Here is a 20,590-nt window from a genome sequence, read left to right as displayed (position 1 = left end):
TTCCAAAAGAAAATTTTGTTCTTGGTAGCACTAGCTTGGCCCTTTTTTACTAATGCATAATTTGATTCATCTTGTTATTTTGTATGCTTAAAAACTTGCATCAGTGTAGTAAGTTTTATAATTTTTATCATAAGTCTTATGTCATCCTTCAATCCACTAAAAAAACTTGAAATGTAATACGCTTTAGGTAACGTTATATTCAAAGCATTCATAATGGACTTCAATTCTAAAAATTTATCCATATATTTCTCTATATTTTTATCTTGCACTAGTTTGTTGAGTTCTTTCACCACATCCTCTCTGCTACCAAATCTCATACAAAGTTATTTACTAAATTCTTTTTAACCAACTAGATCCTCCCATCCAAATAAAAATCCTTCATACCACACCTCTACATTGTCTTCCAAGTATAAGAAAGCTATTTACTCCCATTATTGATCTATAATGAAATTCCATTTAAAGAATTTCCTACATTTCTTGAGTCAACCTTTTAAATTCTCTCCATTATAGCTTGACAATTCTACATTAGGCAAGGTTAAATTGTAACCTCCCATTTGGATTTCTTAACAACTTATACCTCTTCTCCTTTGATTGTTTATATAATGAGGAAGAGTTCCATCAATATATGTGTTAACTCTTCCCTTTCTGTCAAACCTCTATTATTCTTGATGATACCTTAAATAAACTTATGATAGATCATTTTTTCTTGTGCTTGATCCTCTATCATTGTATATAATTTCTCATATAAGTGTTGTATTTGCTAATCCACATTTTTGTTGTGCTCCTCCAAATTCTTGATCCTATTATTCTCCATCATTTTAGCCATGAATTGATTATATGATACCAAATTATTAAGCTTACTCATTAACATTAATGATTTAAGAAGAAGATTAAGGATGAGAAAAGAAGAAAATTAAGATAAAAGAGGTATATCAGAATTAACTATTAAAATAATGATTTTTTTTCCTTACTGCTCACATTTTCTAAACCAGTATTTATATACAACTTGTAACCTTTAACTGCTTAACCAACTATGACAATTATTAACAAACATCTAATACAACCAACTATGCACGTGGCTTTATTCTTTACTAGTTGTTTATTTGCTTCCCTACTGTTTATTTCTCATGTGGAAAATTCTACTTCAATTATTACTTCTTATTGAGTTCAATGCTTGCTTAATGGCTGGACGTAATAGGTCATTGACACTATCATACTTCAGTGCCCATCATCTCTCTCCAAGCCAAACCTTAGAGGTCGTTTGCTTTGCTAATGTGGCTGGACCTGAGGTGAAGGCAAACCGTAATTAAAAAGTGTTTGGTTATGTTTTAAACGTGGGTTGAAATTGATGGGACCTATCACCACTAGTGGCCGAACCTATGGTTACCAAAAAGTTGGATGTAGCTACTGCTAACCAGCAGCAACCTCAACTTTTGTCATCCACCGACACTCTCCACTCAAAAAAAAGCCATTGGATAATAATTACTCATTTTCCCAGCAAATCAATTCAAATGTTCGCTCATCCACTGTCAAAAAATTCGATGAAGCACTCGTTTCTTCCCATCTAGCAGATCCCTCCTCCCTCTCAGAAGTTTTTCCCTTCTGTTTTTTTACCCGAGACACCTTGCCAAGCTCCTGATCTTGTGAGGTTGCTGCAAAATTTAATTGCAGTCGTTTCTCCTCTCAGATGTATATATGTTTAGGTGTTGTGTATTGTTTTAGGTTAAAATATTATGAATATATTGTGCTGTGAAGATTATGAATTAAGCACAACAATTTTCTTGCATAGATGTCGGTATGGAACAAAAATTGGTTGTTGTGATAATAGGTTAATTAACCATCTATTTGTTTTAAAAAAATTTACATTGTTGTGTAGACAATACCGCTTTGCAAAATTTGATGTAGTGTTAATTCGAATAGTGTTGTTGCCATTTGAGTCCAAATCTATGCTGCTTCATGTGATATTGTTTGTATGACTTGATCCTACACAATGTCTGCTTATACTGATTTCTTTTAAGATTTGAGAACTGGGAGGCCATGGTTTATGAGAACGAATCCACAATTTCACTGTCTAACAGAAAACAAAAATGTTTAGAATCTGTTTGATATGTTTAGAATTTTAGATGATGAAAGAAATTGAGCTAACAGCTAATGTTTTTGAATTACCTTGATGAAGCACCATTGCAATTACCTCATGTATTATATGACAATAATATAAGACAATTGTTTGTTTCATCAATTACTATACACAAAAAGTATACTATAAGACAGCTATGTTTCATGAAGATGTGCAGTATTGATGTGTGATGTTTTTAAGACACAAGCATGTTATTGTATGGAAAGGCTAGAATTGTTATAGAATGGTAATCACTTGTAGGACATAGTATAAGTTCAAAACTTGCTACAGACAAACAGCTTTAAATTTAATTTTTTTCTAAAAAAAATTCAATATTTTTAGGAATACAGTTTGCACCGTATAAACGGTTACTAAACACATTAAACTACTTTTTGTTCAACCTCAATTTCAATCACAATTTTAACCAAACATATATTTTTCCAAACCAACCTCAACTAAAAGTGCTTTTTATAAAATAATTTTTTTTAAACCACAACCACAATAACAACCTCAATACCAAACACACAATTACCAACAACCTCCATTTCCATTAGAGATAGCTTTATTGCTACCTTGTTCTATACCTCCTTCTTCATTCAAACTAACAGCAACCTTATAGTTCCATCTCCTTCATAGTAGTTGAAACCACAACAACCTTTTTACCTTGACACGTAATAACATTGCCAAGCATACATGGCTAGAACCCAGCGACCATCAAATAGTCGAAATCACAATTTCCTTCCCCTCTCAAAAAACCTAAAACCATAACCCCTTTTAACTCAAAACCTATTAAAATCAATAAGTCTCCAGGCTACTAAATTTGCCTAGAAATAGCATAAATCGTACTTAAAACACCTTAGTAGCGATCATTGTTGGTTTCCACCTAAAAACCAAGTCGTTTATACCCTTTTATAGATTTTAGTAGTGGAGCGTGAAGTACACGCGCCACTAGTATAACACCTTTAATGCATCAGTTTCTGTAGCTTTTAAACATCTCTAACGACTCTCAAAGGTCGATTTCAAACTCAACACATTGATGTATTTGTTTTAAATGATTCATTGGATGTTTTGTTGATTTATGTTTTTGCCCACATGCGGTTAATTTTCTATGTGTGAATTTATATTTTCTCATACATGGTTAATTATCTATGTCTGAATTTGTTCTTATTGCTTTTGATTTGGATATATCAATAAATTTTTCTTTCTGTAACTCAAATTCTACTTAGGTTTACCGAGAAACTTGAATGTCGCACTAAGGGTAATCAAATTTGTATTGTAAATATTGATGTAACATGTTTTTGTATATTCATTGCCTTGTGTATTTGTATTTTTCTCCTAACTTAAATCAGTTTAAGAATCATAAATCCTAATTAGTTTTTTTTAGATGTTATATTAAAGGTAAACAAGTTGACTTTTAATTTGAATACCAATTTTTCATGTACTTTTATTTTCCTTAATCTTATATAGTTGAAACATTTCTCGTAACTTAAAATTGGTTAAGTTATTGTAAATTCTAATAAGGTTTTTCCTCGGATGTTGCTTTAAGAGTAATCAAATTAATCCTACATTTATGATTCTATTTTATGTTTTTATTTTTGACATGATAAATAATTTTAGGTTGGACTAACATGATCTTACATAAGCCCATTAAAAGTAGGAGGTGGCATCCCGGTCCAATTTGAATATAACAAGAACAATGGATCAAAGCCAATTAATATTAACCATCTTTCTGGGTCCAATGCCCTTATTCAAAAAGTAAGGAGTGTGTCTTGTTAGCAAGCTCGTGTCCCAAATTACTGCCCTAGATCTTAGCAGTATCATACCTTAAATAACCAAAACATATATATCAGTTTAGGTAAATCTAGCATGCATGTACAATAGATACTTTTTATCATTAAAAACAAACACGAAACAACTTACTTTAGATTGAATGTGGTAGGATGTTTTGGGCTTTCATCTTTCATTTAACATAACTAACCCCTTTTGCAGAACCTTTAAAGACCAGTTAAGGTTTCTAATTACTATAAAATTAGATGACGACTATTTTTTGTATTTTTACCCGTTTTACATATAGTTTATCGAGATATTCCATGCGACAACTTGTTACATATTATGCTTATATGGCATAATCAGATGATTCTTTAAATAACACTATAATTATTAATTTAAAGAGGAAATTATTTTAAATAAAAAAGTATTTCTATGCCAAGGAAGCCAGCCCCGCCCGCCTAGCCTCTAAAAAGGAAAACCTATGCGTTTTAGAAAGCCAAGCTCGTGTGCCTGGCATTTTTATTTTTTAAAAAAACAATTGAGCGCACAATTCATCACCCTTTCAACATGAAAAATTATAATTAATGACCAATCATCTGTTACTACAACGACCATCTTTAGTGGCTTGAAAATTAGGGTCATGTTTTCAGAGCCCTAACACTAGATTTTTAACTTATTTTGACATGAAAATACCAAAAAAAAAATCCTTAAAACTTTAACATCCCATTTTCCATCCTAAGAACACCTTCCTCCAATCAATCTAAAAACTGAAAATAAAATCAAACCTAAAAAACTTTACGAGCTCCAATCTGTATACCTTTTTTACGTGGTTAAAGAGCAAAACCACCTTCTTTGAACACAATTTTGTAAAAAAACACCAAGATCGTCTATTGGAAGGTGGTTGACCAAATTCTTTATCTCTCCTCTTTTTTTATGACTTTCTCATAATTTATTAACTAAAACGTGATGAAAATAGAGATTGAGAACAGAAATATAAACACCAAAACTACATGAACTAAATACATGAAAGTAAAAAAAAAAATATAGCGATTAAAAGGAAATTTCAGGTATAAAAAATGCACTGTTTTTACAATGCAATCCACTTTGTTTTATGTCTTAATGAATAGTACAAAACACCATGAATTTACCTCAAATCTTTTAGTTTTGTTCATAATATATGTACATGATATAAATGTGCATATCTCGAGTAATGTTTAGATCAAGTTTTAGGTTAACTTTGAGAATATCCATATCTTATTTATCATCCATCGAATTGATATTCATCGAGTTGAGAATCATTAATTTCAATACCAGAAAATTGATTCAAAAATTTAAAATAAAAATCAAATCAAGAAAAAATTACAGGGCATGAGTTTTTCACTGTAGTCATAGACATGTTATATTGTGGATTGCTATAGTGAAATTATCATTTTACCCTTTAGTTGAAAAAAATAGAAGCTTTAGTTATGGAGGTATTTTGGTTGTTTTCATATGCATATGGGTTATTAAAAGATTAAACAGAGGTATGATAGTTTTTCCAAAAAATTTTATATAATAAAAATACTCTTCTACCCTAAAGGTCAATAAAATTTAGAATTGTTGACCAAGGGTTTTTTTTTGTCTTTTCATAAACTTTAAAATAGTAAAAATACTTATTTACCCCCCAAGGTTAAAAACAATACCTAAGCTATTGACTAGGAGATTTTTTTTTTCCCTTCTTGGGTTACAATTAAAATATATTTTTACCCTTAGAAAAGACAAAAGATAAGTTTATGCATGTAGGGATGTTTTGGTCCTTTTACATTGGTTTATTTTTTTTATTTCCAAGGTAATTAGGGCATTTTAGTAATTTTACATTGGCTTTTTAATTCGGGAAAGTTGTTGGTGCGTGGGTGTTATTCATGCCCTTTGGTCGGCACATGCAATGCCACCTGGTATCCAAACCCTGTCTTCCGCCATGTCCTTAAAAGCAGCCCTACGTCCTCTTCCTCCTGGTGTGGCACCTGGCAACAATTGATAGATGGTTTGTTGCCAGTAGTCATTTTTTTTCTTTTTTTTTTCGCTCTCTCTTCCAAAGAAAGCACGTGTATGTCCTCTTTATTTTATTTTTTTCATTTTAGTCCTTATGCTTTTTATTGCTTATTATCGTCCTTGGCCTTTTTAGAAAAGTTTTTTATGTTTTCAATTAGTCTTTAAATTACAATTTGTCATATATTGTTTTTTTTTCCAATCCGTTCCTTATTCTTTTGATTTCTCATTTTCACAATTGGTTTTTTTGTTAAAGTTTTATTGGTTTTCAATTTCATCATTCAATCAAAGTTTATGTTGTCTTATTTTTTTCAATTTAACCCTCATTCTTTTGATTTCTCTTTCCTTTTGTTAAAGTTTTCTTGTTTTCAATTTAACCCTTTAATTTAAATATTTTTATGCCCTCAAATTTATTTTTATTTCAGTTTTCACCCTCAGTCTTTTAATCACAATTTTTTATGTGGTTGGTTTTTTCCCTATTACATCCTTCGGTGTTTGATTTGTTTAGGATTGAGCTTCATGGTTTTTTCACTTGTCATGCTTCCGATCTAGTGACACAAGTCACAAGTTTTAAGAGTTAATAGGTTAGAAATCCTTTTTTCCTCATTTTTTTTTATGATTTTATTATTCTACATTACAATTTTTTTTAAAAAAAATCTGGTTTTGTGGTTACTTTCAATTTCTTTTCTATCGATTTGTCTAAGTCTTATTACTTAGACCACATGTTTTGCAAGCCTTTTTTTTTATAAAAAATTATTTTGTTTTGTATTTAATTTTTATAGGTTTTGTATTTTATTCTTTATTTTATTTTATATAGATAAGTTTTGTTTTGGAAGAAAAATAATTATTTTGAAATAATATTTCTAATATATTCGGCCATGCATTTTTTTTTCCTTCTATTTTATTCACTCGGTTTCACATGTGTTTTTATTATCTTTTATTGATTTTAATAAACAAGTTTGGCAGACACAAAATGATAAATGTATCATTTTGTGAGATCAAATCTCTTGATCTATATCCATCTTTTAATTTTTTTAGTTTTTCTTTTAGTTATTGTTAATAAATTTTTTTTATTTAATACATAAACAATTATTAGATGTTTAGATAAACTTTTTAATTTATAGTTATAATATTTTTATGTAAAATTATATATCAAAATAATTTATATATATAAGTTTTTTATTTTTTAAAAAATTTATGAATCGCTATAGAGTATGGGTCAAAGGACAAGTAAAATAAATAAAATATGTAGGTGTAAATCGAAATAGTTGTGAAGGACAGCAAAGGAAAGGTCGATATTAAGGCCGGGTCAAGTGCCTGCACAAATCAAAGCAAATGGCATAGAAATGCGTGAGCTTCGGAATCATCGACGAACTCCAGACATATCCAAATCCAATCATCTCTGGAATATTGCTTCCTAATATATATATATATATATATATATATATATATATATAAAAGAAACAACCAATAACCAGCTGACACGATCGCTTTGCTATATTTCAATTTTTTTTTTTTTTTTTCTGGAAGTATATATATCCGTAGCAGCAAGAAATAAAATAAAGAAAAATAGAATATCGAAATCTGGCTGCATTCGTGGCATGACACGATCGTTAGGATATTTAGAACTTCGAGAATGAAAATAGCATTAAAGAAATAGTAGCAAGCTTTCCATGTCCATGACGCGCAAGTAAAGCGCGTGGAAGCACGTTCCGCAGTGGATTCCACTGGTGTTTTTTTAATGGTATTATCACACGTGGCTGGACTAATTTATATAGGGATGACAAAAATAAAAAATAATAATAACTGGCAGGTCGGTACGTTCACTGCCTAAAGAAACGCAAGTGAAGCTAAGGGATTGGAGTTTGGATAGACGCAACCAAAAACAAGATTGTCCGGTTGCTATAAGTTTCTTTCTAACTTGAAACCGCTGCAAAGTGCCAACGTCGCTCTCTCTGTTTTAACACACGACACAAAACCTCGTTAAGACTCCCAGGAAAAGAGAAAACAAGGTTGAGAAGATCTCAGAAGGAGAGAATGGAAGGAAGCAGGACTAAGGGAAGAACCACAATTGAAGTTGGAGCTGATGGGGTGGCTTTAATCACCATCATCAATCCTCCTGTTAATTCGCTCTCTTTTGACGGTATCACTAGCTCTTCTTTTTTTTTTTCTTTATTTGGTTCGAATTAAGTTAGATCTTGTATATTTAGTTCGTTTTATGTGGACCCTTTTGATATTCAAGCTTGATTTCTTGTTTTATGGTTGGGTGGTGGGCTAATTTTTATTTGTTGGATTAAGATTTTCTTTTTTATGAATCGGTGGTTGTTTTTGTTTCAGGAAACTGGATTCTGTTTACTACTTGGTCCATTTGATTTATCATTTCACATTTTAACTTCTGTTTATCAGTATAAATAAAAGATAATTTTAACAGGTTGGTGTGTAATTTGACAATTTAGGATGGCATGCTGCATCTTTTATGGGGTAAAGGGCCTCTATCCTCTTAATCTTGGTGTTGTGATTGTTTTTTCAAAGAATTAGGAGACTATCCTCGACGTTTATTATCTCACTGTGAAAAATATTTACGTGATTTGTGTAAAGCTACAAGTCTGTTAACTTGGTTCTGGTTTAAGCTAATGATTGGAAGCATTTGAAAATTCCTTTCGGGTTCCAGGTGTATTCTTATTCTTCTCAAATTTGTGATACAATTCGCATAATCTAGACTTGCTTGATGTTGCAGTTACTTATTTTTCAGTTAAACGATGTTCTTCAATGATAGTGATCAAATATGGAACTTATCCCTATTGCTTTCTGTCCAGTGTTGTACAGCTTGAAGGACAGTTTCGAGCAAGCTTTAAGAAGAGATGATGTGAAGGCAATTGTTATTACAGGTAACTATTTAAATATTTAGAGATTATTCATAAAAATTTCAAGGAGTTTGCATGACATTTCCAAGCATCAGAACTGAATGAGAATGTGAGATGCCAAGCTAACATCTCATGTTAATGATGCAGGTGCAAAGGGCAAGTTCTCTGGTGGCTTTGATATTTCTTCATTTGGAGGAGTTCAAGGGGGAAAATGTATGTTCAGTATTTTATATTTCTCATGCTCAAGATATTCTTACCTGTAACTCCAATAAAGTCCCCGTTATGTTTTCTCAGTGAATGAACCGAAGCCTGGTTTTATATCCGTGGAGATTCTCAGTGATACTGTAGAAGGTACTCTCTTGTTTATCCTTCTTCATTGCTGATGGCTTAAATGTCCTCAACAGAAGTTTTATCGACATATTTCAGCTATTTGAATAGTTGCTTTGCTTTCCAGCTGCAAAAAAGCCTTCGGTTGCTGCAATTGATGGCCTTGCCTTAGGTGGGGGACTAGAGGTTGCAATGGTATGTCTTGCTATATATTCTTAATTGTATCACTTTATAATTGATTTCTTCAGATTATCTGATATACTTGCTATGTCAGGCATGCCATGCACGTATCTCAACCTCTACTGCTCAATTAGGCCTGCCTGAACTTCAACTTGGCTTAATTCCTGGTTTTGGAGGTATGTCAGCGAGATGTTTACATTTCTTGTTTTTTGAAGGTCCCCAGAATGACAGCCTTTTTCTGTTTCTGACATCTCAATGTGCTCTTTGTAATTTCAATAAAATTAAAATTTCTGCATTGTCGTTTGCACTTTCCTGTAATGGACGGTGGTTTGCAATTTGGTTATTTTGATCAAGATGGTAACTGGTAAGGAAAATCTATAGATGACTTTTTTTTTTCTTGCATTGGTAATGTATCAGGTGGAAGGGATAGTAAAGCATAGTGCTCACTAAATTAGAATTGATGAGTATATAGAGCGAGTAATTGCTTTTGAAAGTTGTAAAATCTGCATGACATGACACCTTGGCAAATTTCAAAAGTTAAATGACAAATTTCAGCATAAGGATGTTCATTCTTGTAAAATCTAACAGCAGGTGTTTAAAGACAACATGTAGTAGGGAAATAAGAATGTTGAAATCATTTACTTTCTAGACAAATAGTGATAAATCAGTGATGATTTCGAGAGTGAGAAGTAGTTTTGATGGAGGACAAGGTGAAAGTCAGTTAAGATGATATGGTGTGTGAAGACATGGTAGCCATGAAATTGAGATAATGTGGCTCGTGATATGGTATTCTCATTGGAAGGGACAATGTTTGGTTTCCATCTTGTTGAGGCAAATGACCCAAAAAATGATTTCCATGGTCATGATATGAGAGCCTAATGACTATTCACAAAAACTAAATCAGAAATTTTGTCTCTTACATCATAGACTTGTCATTTATTTTTGCCGTTAAATATGCAAAAAGAAAGAAGAAGAAGAGGGTTTGTGTACAAGTAGCTCATTTAGCTCATCTTTTATCATTCTAAGTGAGTAAAACCTGTTAAAGAACTTGTTGATTAACAGTTGTAAACGCAAAATTGAAGGATGAAACTCCTCATATCCTTTAATTAAGATTATAGGAATAATGGTTGCATTCTTTGGTGTTTATTGTAATTGTTTTAATTAAAAGAAAAGCTAAAATGTGTTCATTGTAGATATGCCTTTGTTTATTGTGGATTGTAATAATAAAATGATGATCTTGCCCTTGAAAAAACTCTTAGAATGTTGCCTTTTTAGGGGTAAAATGGTTTGTAAATTTGTCATTTGATAATTGTTCAGGGGTTTTATTATCTTTTTATCATGTTTATGCACGGTAAAATGACTTTGCTACTCTTAAAAGCAAAAAATCATTTAACTCTGGTCAAAGGTCTTTTCAGGCATTTCACATTTTGATATACAATAAAATTACAAATTTAACCTTGAAGTTAAAAATTTTAAGCCATTGTCATAGAGGGTATATTTGTATTTTCATATTGTTTTTTTTTTTTTTTTGGTAATTGTTGGGTTTGTTAGGAGTGATAAAGTAATTTACCATTTAATTATTATTTTTTTGTTGAAAAAGCTATTGTGGGTTTATCGTCGGTGGCCCTTTCTCTCTGTTTTTTTAATTATTATATCTCTCTCCAACCCCCATGAAACTAAATTCGTCCTTGATTTTTGTTGGTGTTTCAGAATCCATCTTTTCAGTTTTGATTTTTTTTATTTCAGTCATTTCTTTTTTGTTAAAATTTTATTTGTTTTCAATTTAGCCCTTCAATTCTAATTTGTGTATATGATATTTTTTATTCAGTCCTTTTACTTTTGATTTTTTATTTTTTTCCTTGACTCTTTTTTTATAGTTTTTAATTTTATCATTCAAATCAAATTTATGATTTTTTTTTTAATAGTAATAATATTTATTTCAGTTTAGTCCTTCTTCTTTTGATTTCTTATTTGTTTTCTTTGCCCTTTTATCAAAGTTTTTATGGTTTTTAATTTTATTCTTCAAATCAAGTTTATGGTTTTTGTTATTCCAATAACAACAATAATAATGGTAGTTGTAGTAGTTGTAATAATAACAACAGTGATAGTAATAATGATAATGATACTAACAATATTATTAATAATACTACTAATAGTGATGATAATGTTAATAATGGTGGTAATAATAATAGTTTATTATTATTATTATTATTATTATTATTATTATTATTATTATTATGGTGATAGTATTAATAGTAATAGCAATGACGAAACCAATAATAATGCTGATAATAATTATAGTAGTAGTAGTAGTTTTTTATGACAATAATAGTTGCAATAATAATAATAATAATAATAATAATAACAGTAATAATTGTGATAGTAATATTAATAACACTATTAATAGTAATGGCAATGGTAATAATAATAGTGGCTGTAATAATAATAACAAATGATAATATTAGTAGGATTGTAATAATGATAATGATAGTAATAATACTACTAATTGTGATAATAATAATGATAATAGTGGTGATAATAATAATAATAATAATAATAATAATAGTTTATAATAATAATAATAATATTTTATTATGATGGTTGTAGTGGTTATGATATCAATAATGACGGTGGTGATGATGATGATGATGATGATAGTGATAACAATAATTATTTATAGTAGTAATGATAATGGATAGTATTAATGCTAATAGGGCTAATAATAATAATATTGGTTGTCATGTGATAATAGTCGTGGCAATAATAATAATAATAATAATAATAATAATAATAATAATAATGGTGGTGGTGGTGCTAATAATAGTGCTAATAATTGTAACAATAATAACGATACTAATAATAATACGATTAACAATAATAATAGCAGTAGTAATAGTTTGTTATAATAATAGTAGTGGTGGTTATAACTGTAATAATAATAATGATTATAGTGATAAGAAAAAAAAATAATGGTAATATTATTGATGGTAGTAATGATAATAGTTATAACAATATTATTAACAATAACAATAATAATAATAATAATAATGGTAATAATGATAGTGATAGTGATCACGATAATAATACTTACTAATAATGATGATGAAAATAATACTTATTGATAATAATAGTAATAGTGATGGATGTAATGATAGTGATAGTAGTAGTAATGATAATGATAATGATAATGATAATTATAATAGTAATGATTCATCATTCAAGATTAGATTTGCTAGGAATTGAGTTTCACTACTTTTCCATGTGTAGTATTTCCGATCTAATAACCCGGATTACGGGTTTGAAAAGTTTACTTGGCTTGACATCCTTTTTTATTTTGTGCCTTATTGTTTTTTTTCCTGATTTTATTATTTAACATTATTTTTTTAAAATAAAAAAAGGTCATCCAAGGTTCCTTTAAACCTATTAAATAAACCAATTTACATTGAATTTGTTCTTATATAGTTTAATTGGAAGCTTGCGATAGGCAAAGATCCAAGTTAAGGGCTTTAAAAGATTGATCTTCTTGCACGGGTTTAATAGCATTGCAAAAAAAAAATCACTGTGCTCTTAATGTTTTTTATTTATTTTATATTTTTAAAAAAGTGGTTTGGCCTGCAGCGGAGTAGAGCAAATGAACTAGTGTTTGCCTATTTGCTGTCAATTCTTCCTTTAAGAAAGATACAGTATACTTCTTGGATTTCACACATGGTTATTGATTGGACTCATTTTCCTCAAAAAAGGGATTTCTTTTCTTACTTCCAATCTCATATATCTGATTGGCTCAGGAACACAGAGACTTCCACGTCTTGTAGGTATCTCAAAGGCCCTTGAAATGATGCTGGTATGTTGTAGCTAGGTCTTCTAGTTGCTTGATCCATGTGATTTCTATAGTTTCACAACTGTATAATATCTAACTAATCCTCCCCTCCCCTCCCCTCCCCTCCCTGCTCATATAGACATCAAAACCAGTTAAAGGTGAGGAAGCTCATGCTCTGGGTCTCGTGGATGCTGTTGTTTCACCAAATGAGTTGGTAAGCACTGCACGTCAGTGGGCCCTGGATATCTTGGAGTGTAGGAGACCATGGATTGCTAGTCTTTACAAGACCGAAAAATTAGATTCCTTTGGTGAGGCAAGGGAAATATTCAAGTTTGCAAGAGAACAAGTCCGGAAACGAGCCCCCAATCTAACACATCCTATAGTTTGCATTGATGTTATTGAACACGGCATAGTTTCTGGTCCACGTGATGGACTCTACAAGGTCCCTTACCGGTCCTCATTTTTTTTTCTTTTTACTCTAATTATAGCCAGTTAAACCGCGTGATAAGTTGTCTGATGTTGGCAGGAGCTTGAAAGTTTCCAAGAACTTGTGCGTTCTGACACCTGCAAGAGCTTGATCCACATCTTCTTTGCTCAGCGAGGAACAACCAAGGTGCTAGTGCAATTTTACTCGTGGAATTGTTGGTTATTCATCTGCAATTTTCAGTAGATATAATATGGCTTCTACCAGCTATATTAATATGGTTTTGCCACCATTGATATTCTAGCAAGATATACGCGGTCAAGTTTGCTAAGTCATCTTGTTGTAAAGTGTTTTGTGGATGCTCTTTTTAATCCTTGAAGTAAACAAGTAGGTTCATTCATTCTGATTGAAGCCATGAGTTTCAATAGAGAGGTTTGGTTTCTTGTTAGTAAGTTCTTTCTTTGAGTGTGCACCAAAGTTAGTTCTCAAGAATTGATGTGAAAAGAAATTGGCGCAAATGAATTTTTAGAGCTCTCAATACAAGTAATGTGACTCTCTGGAATCTGAATTTGTGGAAGATATTTGTCTGTTGTTCACGTTTGGTCTGGGCACTTTAACACTCCACATGCTTTCACTTCAAAATCTTGAGCAGCTCTTGATTTTGAACAGGTTCCAGGAATTACTGATCTGGGCTTGGTACCTAGACGAGTGAAGAAGGTTGCTGTGCTTGGTGGAGGATTGATGGGTTCAGGGATAGCAACGGCATTAGTTCTCAGTAATTATCCAGTGATCCTGAAAGAAGTAAATAACCAATTCTTGCAGGCTGGAATTGGTAGAGTCAGAGGTGGGGCTTGAGATCCGCTTTTAATCTTGTCATCTTGTAACCTAGCTCTCCTTTGGTTTTACTTAATGAAGTTTTATGGTTGTGACAAGCTATTCTATTTTCATGCAGCCAATCTCCAAAGTCGTGTCAAGAAAGGAAGAATGACACAAGAAAAGTTTGAAAAAACCATGTCTCTTCTCAAGGGCGCCCTTGATTATGAAAGCTTTAAAGACGTGGACATGGTCATAGAGGTATACTTGTTCATTTGATTTAACTCTCTTTTGGTGCCATTGAATTTTATATCCTGAAATTAAACAACTTTATTTTGATTATTTGTTCTTGATGCTTGACACAGGCTGTGATTGAAAATGTTTCTTTGAAGCAACAAATTTTTTCTGATCTAGAAAAATATTGCCCACCTCATTGTATACTTGCCAGTAACACCTCCACTGTTGACTTGAACTTGATTGGAAAGCAGACCAAGTCACAAGATAGGATTATTGGAGCCCATTTCTTTAGGTAATATCTGGTGTAGAGCTATCTTCTATGATTTGTTAATGAATTGTGTTCTGACCTTTTGTATTTGGCTTAACCAATCCTTTGTGCTTCTGATTCAGTCCGGCTCATGTTATGCCACTTTTGGAAATTGTTCGTACCAAGCAGACATCTCCTCAGGTAATTGTGGATTTGCTAGATGTTGGGAAGAAAATCAGGAAGACTCCAGTTGTGGTTGGAAATTGCACAGGCTTTGCTGTCAACAGGATGTTCTTTCCATACACCCAAGCTGCTCTTTTACTTGTTGAACATGGAGCAGATCTTTATCAGATCGATAAGGTGATCACCAAATTTGGAATGCCAATGGGCCCTTTCAGGTAACTAATTTGTTGGGAAAACGTAACCATTTTTCCCTTGTTGCTGGAGAAAATATATTTCAGTTCATCTTGGTATTATTGCTTCATAAAATGTATAATTTATAATTTTTCACATTTTGAGCTCCAATTCTTTCACTTGTTCATGCAGGTTGGTTGACCTGGTTGGGTTTGGTGTTGCAATTGCAACTGGCACGCAATTTGTTGTGAATTTCCCTGAGAGAACCTATAAATCAATGCTTATCCCACTAATGCAAGAGGATAAGAGAGCTGGTATGTTTCCTACCTGGTTAATCAATTAGTTTCCTCCAGATGAAACATGAATAGAATGTAAAACTTTAGCTGCAGAAGTTTAGAAGCATGTATTGACTTTTTAATAGGATTTTCTAAATGACTGTTTGTCTCTGAAGCAATTCCATAATTACCATTTAAATTACAGGTGAAACTACTCGTAAAGGATTCTATTTGTATGATGATAGGCGTAAAGCTAAGCCAGATCCTGAATTAAGGAAATACATTGAGAAAGCAAGAAACATTTCTGGTGTTGCCAATGACCCCAAGGTATTATCTCTCCTTTTCTCACTTACTGCTTGTAGTTTTAGTTGTCTTTCTCGTTCCACCTTTATGAATCCTAACCTCAAATAACAAAAAGCATATGCTCGTGGATCTATCTCTTGTTCATTCTGGGTCATTAATCTTTTTGTTACAGCTTGCAAAATTGCCAGAGAAGGACATTGTAGAGATGATATTTTTCCCAGTGGTGAATGAGGCCTGCCGAGTCTTTGCCGAAGGAATTGCAGTCAAAGCTGCAGACCTTGACATTTCATCTCTAATGGGAATGGGTTTTCCACCTTACAGGTCTGGTTTTTTACAGAGTGAAAGGGTTTCTTTCCATGTTCTAGGCTCTTGCTTTAATCAATTTGTTTTATTTGGATCAGGGGGGGGATTATGTTCTGGGCTGATTCTCTTGGATCCAAGTACATTTATTCAAGATTGGAGGAATGGTCGAAGACATATGGAGAATTCTTTAAGCCCTGTGCCTTCTTGGCTGAACGAGCTGCAAAGGGTGCTCCTCTGGTGAGAGACCTGAATTTGTGAAAAATGCATATTACATGATTAGAAAGCACGACGAGTACATGAATTATAACATATCATGCATTGGTTTATCATCTGTTTTGCCCTTAAGATTGCCTAGGACTCGTTGCTGAGAACTTATGCTGTAGAAACACCTTCATGCCAGATGAATTATACCTGAATTATAACATATTTCTCTCCCAACATTTCTGAAACCATACCCGCCAGTTCAGAAGCAGGTTTATTTTTAATAACTGAAACAAGTAAAAACCAAGCAACAAGTTTGTACTCTCGATGGATCTGTTACACGACTATAAATTGCTCTCGACAAGTCAGCTGTGTCGTGGCTCAGTGAAGCAAGTGCCCATTTGCTAACCAACTACAACATTTATAGCTGATTGCATGGCTGTACTTGCGAATCAATACTGGATCTCAAATGATGTTTGATCTGTTTTGTTGCAGAGTTCTCCGGTGGACCAAGCAAAGTCTCGACTGTAAGATCTTACTTGCCAGATGCATTGCCAGCTATTGGAAATTCTTTTCTGGATGCTTTCCTTTCCGCCGTCGTGCTAGTTAGAGCGCTCAGTATATGAGCAAAATAATATACGTGTGATGAAATGACTATGCTAAGTTGACAAAATGTGAGAGCATAGACAATAATATTTATAATCAGGCGAATAAATACAAATTAAATTCTTAAAGCAAAGATTATTTTACTTGCGTGGGAATGATGACCATAATTGATCTTCAGAGATATATAAACAGTAAGCAGTGTGGTGAATCTGAACGTTGATTTGCCTCTATGCAGCTGATGGGGCTAATGGAAATTGAATAGTTTCAAGCATTGGTTAGTGATTTTTATTTTTTCCCTCACCTGTGTGCATGTGATCTCTGAGGTTCTGGTAATGAACCTTGATTTGCCACATTTTTGGCTGTTTAGAGCATAAAATATGAATGGTTATCTGTGTAGAAAATAATGTTTTGGTAACATTATTTATGGAGACAGCCATGCGCGTTTGGGAGTGATTTTTTTTCAAAATATTTTTTATTATAAAATATATTAAAATAATATATTTTTTAAAATTATTCTAAAAATCAACACATTAAAACAATTTAAAATATATAAAAAGTAAGAATTACCATACAAAAACAGTTGTTTTTACAAAAAGTGCGGAAAAAATCAGTCATGTTCCTCAAGTTTTGAATTATTCTTGTTATTTTTAATTTTTATGCTTCCTTTCAAAACATTCTTGTTCTCCCTGCCCCCTCATTATTTAAATGGGCTAAACAAGTTGATTAGATTTATTAAATTATTTTTTATTTATAATGTGTTTGTTTACGCGACAATTTCTGTTTTTAAAACAAACCGATTAATATTGAAACACGGTTTTGTGAATGTGGAACTTATTGAAAGTGCTTTGTTGGATGTTTTTCACTGAGTTGCAATCTCAGGCTCTTGTTCTCCCGACATCCTCTTTTGTTCCTTCCTCAGATATTATTAGGTTACACCTTCTCCACCCCTCTCCTCTGTGTTCTCGTAAATTGGTTAGTTATTTAAGTTCAATTATGTTATTATAATGTATTAAAATAATATAACAAAAAATACTATGTTTTTTTTGCCATTTAATTTACAACATTAATTTCAATTACAGTTTTAACCAAACACGTTCAGCATGTTCCCGGTAGAATAACAATTTCAACGACAGGTTAACCAAGTATCTATTTAAATTAAATTAATTATAATTAAAAGTAATTTTTCTATTTTTTTTTTTTATCTCAACCGTGAAATCTACCGCAGAAACAAAAACATAATATGGTTTTTGTTTTTTAAACAGATTAGAGAACGGAAAGCAACGTTTGCTGCTCAGTTGAGAGCTCTTGAGTTATAGATAGATAGAAGTTGCTTATGTGGGGGAATGGAAAGCATGACACCCACCAAAATTCTCATACCGATCCCAGCTGCCACTCCTAGCTTGGTAGCCGAGAACGGAAGTCAACCCTAAATCATCTTTTGATCCCTAGTACCTGCTGATTTGTAGTCTAGTTCGGGCGGGTACTGATTTAAAAAAAATATATATATAAAAAAATAAAACTAGAAATTAGTCTAGGTTTACTAAAGTTTATTTTTCAATTTACAACCTCAGTTTTTAGCGGAAAATTGAAAATTAAATTTGATAAATTTTTAACCTAGATTAAAAAATTACCTTGTTCATGTAAAGAAAAATTATTTTGCCACAATTAAATTAAAAAAAAAACTCGCGTTTATTTTTCAACTTGTTGCTTAAGTTTACAGCTAAAAAAAAAACATATTATAGTCTCATTTAACTAAAGATAATGAATCATTCTTGGATTGCAAGCTAATGGACCTAAATTGATAATCAACTAACATAGTCCAATAATGAAATAAACTACTAAACAATGTTTAATGAGTCAGAACAAATACAAATTAAAAATAATTATTCAAAAATAAATAAATAGAATAGAATAGAATACTAAAAATAAAGTCTTCATGATAAGATTCCTTCATGTAGCTTGAATCTTTAATTTTCGTACATTCTTAATAAATTTCAGTCTTAACTTTAAAAACGTCATTCTTTCTCGTTTAGATGTATTACTAGGCTTATCATGCATAGTTGGAAAGTTTAAGATATCTATAATATATAAGATTTTTTTATATAGTCTCGTATTTTTTTTCTTTTTTTTTATTGTCCTCTCTCTAAAAATTAAAATGTTTTTATCAAACTTGTTATTTTTTTAAATCTTGTTTCAACAAAAATAAAACACTCAAACTCTTTTAAATGTGTTTAATATTGTGGTGTAAAAATACCTAGGAAAGCATTAAAAAACACTTTAAAAATCAGGTTATAACTAGGGATGAAAATTCAATCCGAATCCGATGAATATTGACTCGACCTAAATAAGTAAGAATTTTTAGACTTGATGAATAATGAGTAAAGTATAAATATTGTCAGACTCGACTCAAAAGTCGTTTGAACCTAACTTGAAATATATATTTATATTATATAAATAAATTTATAGAATATTTAGATTTTTTAATACAATATAACATGAGCAATGTTTATCATTTAATCTATATATATTGACACTTCAAATATATACTAACTATTTTAATATTTTATTAATTAACAAATAATAGTAGATAATGAATACTTATTTTATAAATATCTAAATTTTTTATTTAATAAATTAAAAATATCAAAAAAAAAAAAAAAAACTGTCCAAACCACATTATTATCGGTGTGATCGAACGTAGCCGAACCAGAACAGCAGGAATTAATTGGGGATTGGGATGGTTTCTGGACTCCACGGAACCCATCTCCCACCTTTCATTTTTGGAAGTCGAGCTTTTAATTAAGTTAAGGCTGCACAGCGCCTCGCACAAGTAACCTCACGCATGCTTATCAATAATTAAAAAGAAAAAAAATATAAACTTTATATATATATATATATATATATATATATATATATGCATGACCGATGCACAATTGCTGCTAAATACAGAGGTTTTAACTTGAGATTTTTAAATAAAAAGAACATTTAATAATTAATATCAGTCGAATTGCAACTCATTAAAGAATGATCATAACTATTAAGATTTTGTCGCTGCTTTCTGCTGGATTGTCATCCGAATTAATATTGTTCTAATTAAATACAGTATGTAGCAGCAATTGTGCATCGGTCATGCATATATATATATATATATATATATATATATATATATATATATATATATGTCATCAATTTGCAACTATGCCCTGACCCAAAGATGTTGAATCAATGGATATGTGGTCACAATTATATTTCTCATCTCCACAGGAGTTTGGATTTTTTTTTTAGTATGTGTTTGATATTAGGGTTGTTTTATAGTTAAAATTTATATAAAAAAAATCTTAAATTGTATTTTTTTTAACAGCAAGAGTTTGGAATAAAAATATGATATGTACTGACTAATCAAACACTTTTAAATTTATAATTGAAGCAAAACACATATAGTTGAAGCAAAAACATAAAATTTTTCTTCATGTTTTATCCATTGATCCTCGTTAAGATGATAAAGAACTCGAAAGTGTTTTTTGCTTGATATTATGGTAGTAGTTGTTTTTGAAAGTGCTGTTCACTTAGAAATGCATTAAAATAATTTTTTTATTTTTTAAAATTAATTTTTTATATCAGAACATTAAAACAATATAAAAATACACACAAAAAAAATCAATTTAAAACAAAATAATAAAATAAAAATATTTTTTTTTCAAACAACGTGCTCGGACCAGGACACG

General features: G+C 31.2%; 1 protein-coding gene across 1 annotated transcript; it reads left to right on the top strand.

Annotated features, from left to right (window-relative positions):
* Positions 1 to 7,749: 7,749 nt before the first annotated feature.
* On the top strand, positions 7,750 to 16,998 carry LOC133697181 (glyoxysomal fatty acid beta-oxidation multifunctional protein MFP-a-like). Its single transcript, XM_062119585.1, has 18 exons — positions 7,750 to 8,057; positions 8,731 to 8,802; positions 8,926 to 8,991; positions 9,073 to 9,129; positions 9,233 to 9,300; positions 9,380 to 9,461; positions 13,071 to 13,126; positions 13,242 to 13,544; positions 13,629 to 13,715; positions 14,196 to 14,370; positions 14,479 to 14,600; positions 14,705 to 14,868; positions 14,967 to 15,221; positions 15,370 to 15,491; positions 15,658 to 15,779; positions 15,928 to 16,076; positions 16,157 to 16,295; positions 16,755 to 16,998. The coding sequence occupies exons 1-18, from the start codon at positions 7,952 to 7,954 to the stop codon at positions 16,788 to 16,790; spliced, it is 2,181 nt and encodes a 726-aa protein (XP_061975569.1). The 5' UTR covers positions 7,750 to 7,951; the 3' UTR covers positions 16,791 to 16,998.
* Positions 16,999 to 20,590: the final 3,592 nt, after the last annotated feature.

The sequence above is a fragment of the Populus nigra genome, chromosome 6, assembly GCF_951802175.1.
Source record: "Populus nigra chromosome 6, ddPopNigr1.1, whole genome shotgun sequence".
NCBI classification, from domain to species: domain Eukaryota; kingdom Viridiplantae; phylum Streptophyta; class Magnoliopsida; order Malpighiales; family Salicaceae; genus Populus; species Populus nigra.
This window is presented reverse-complemented; position numbering and strand designations above follow the sequence as displayed.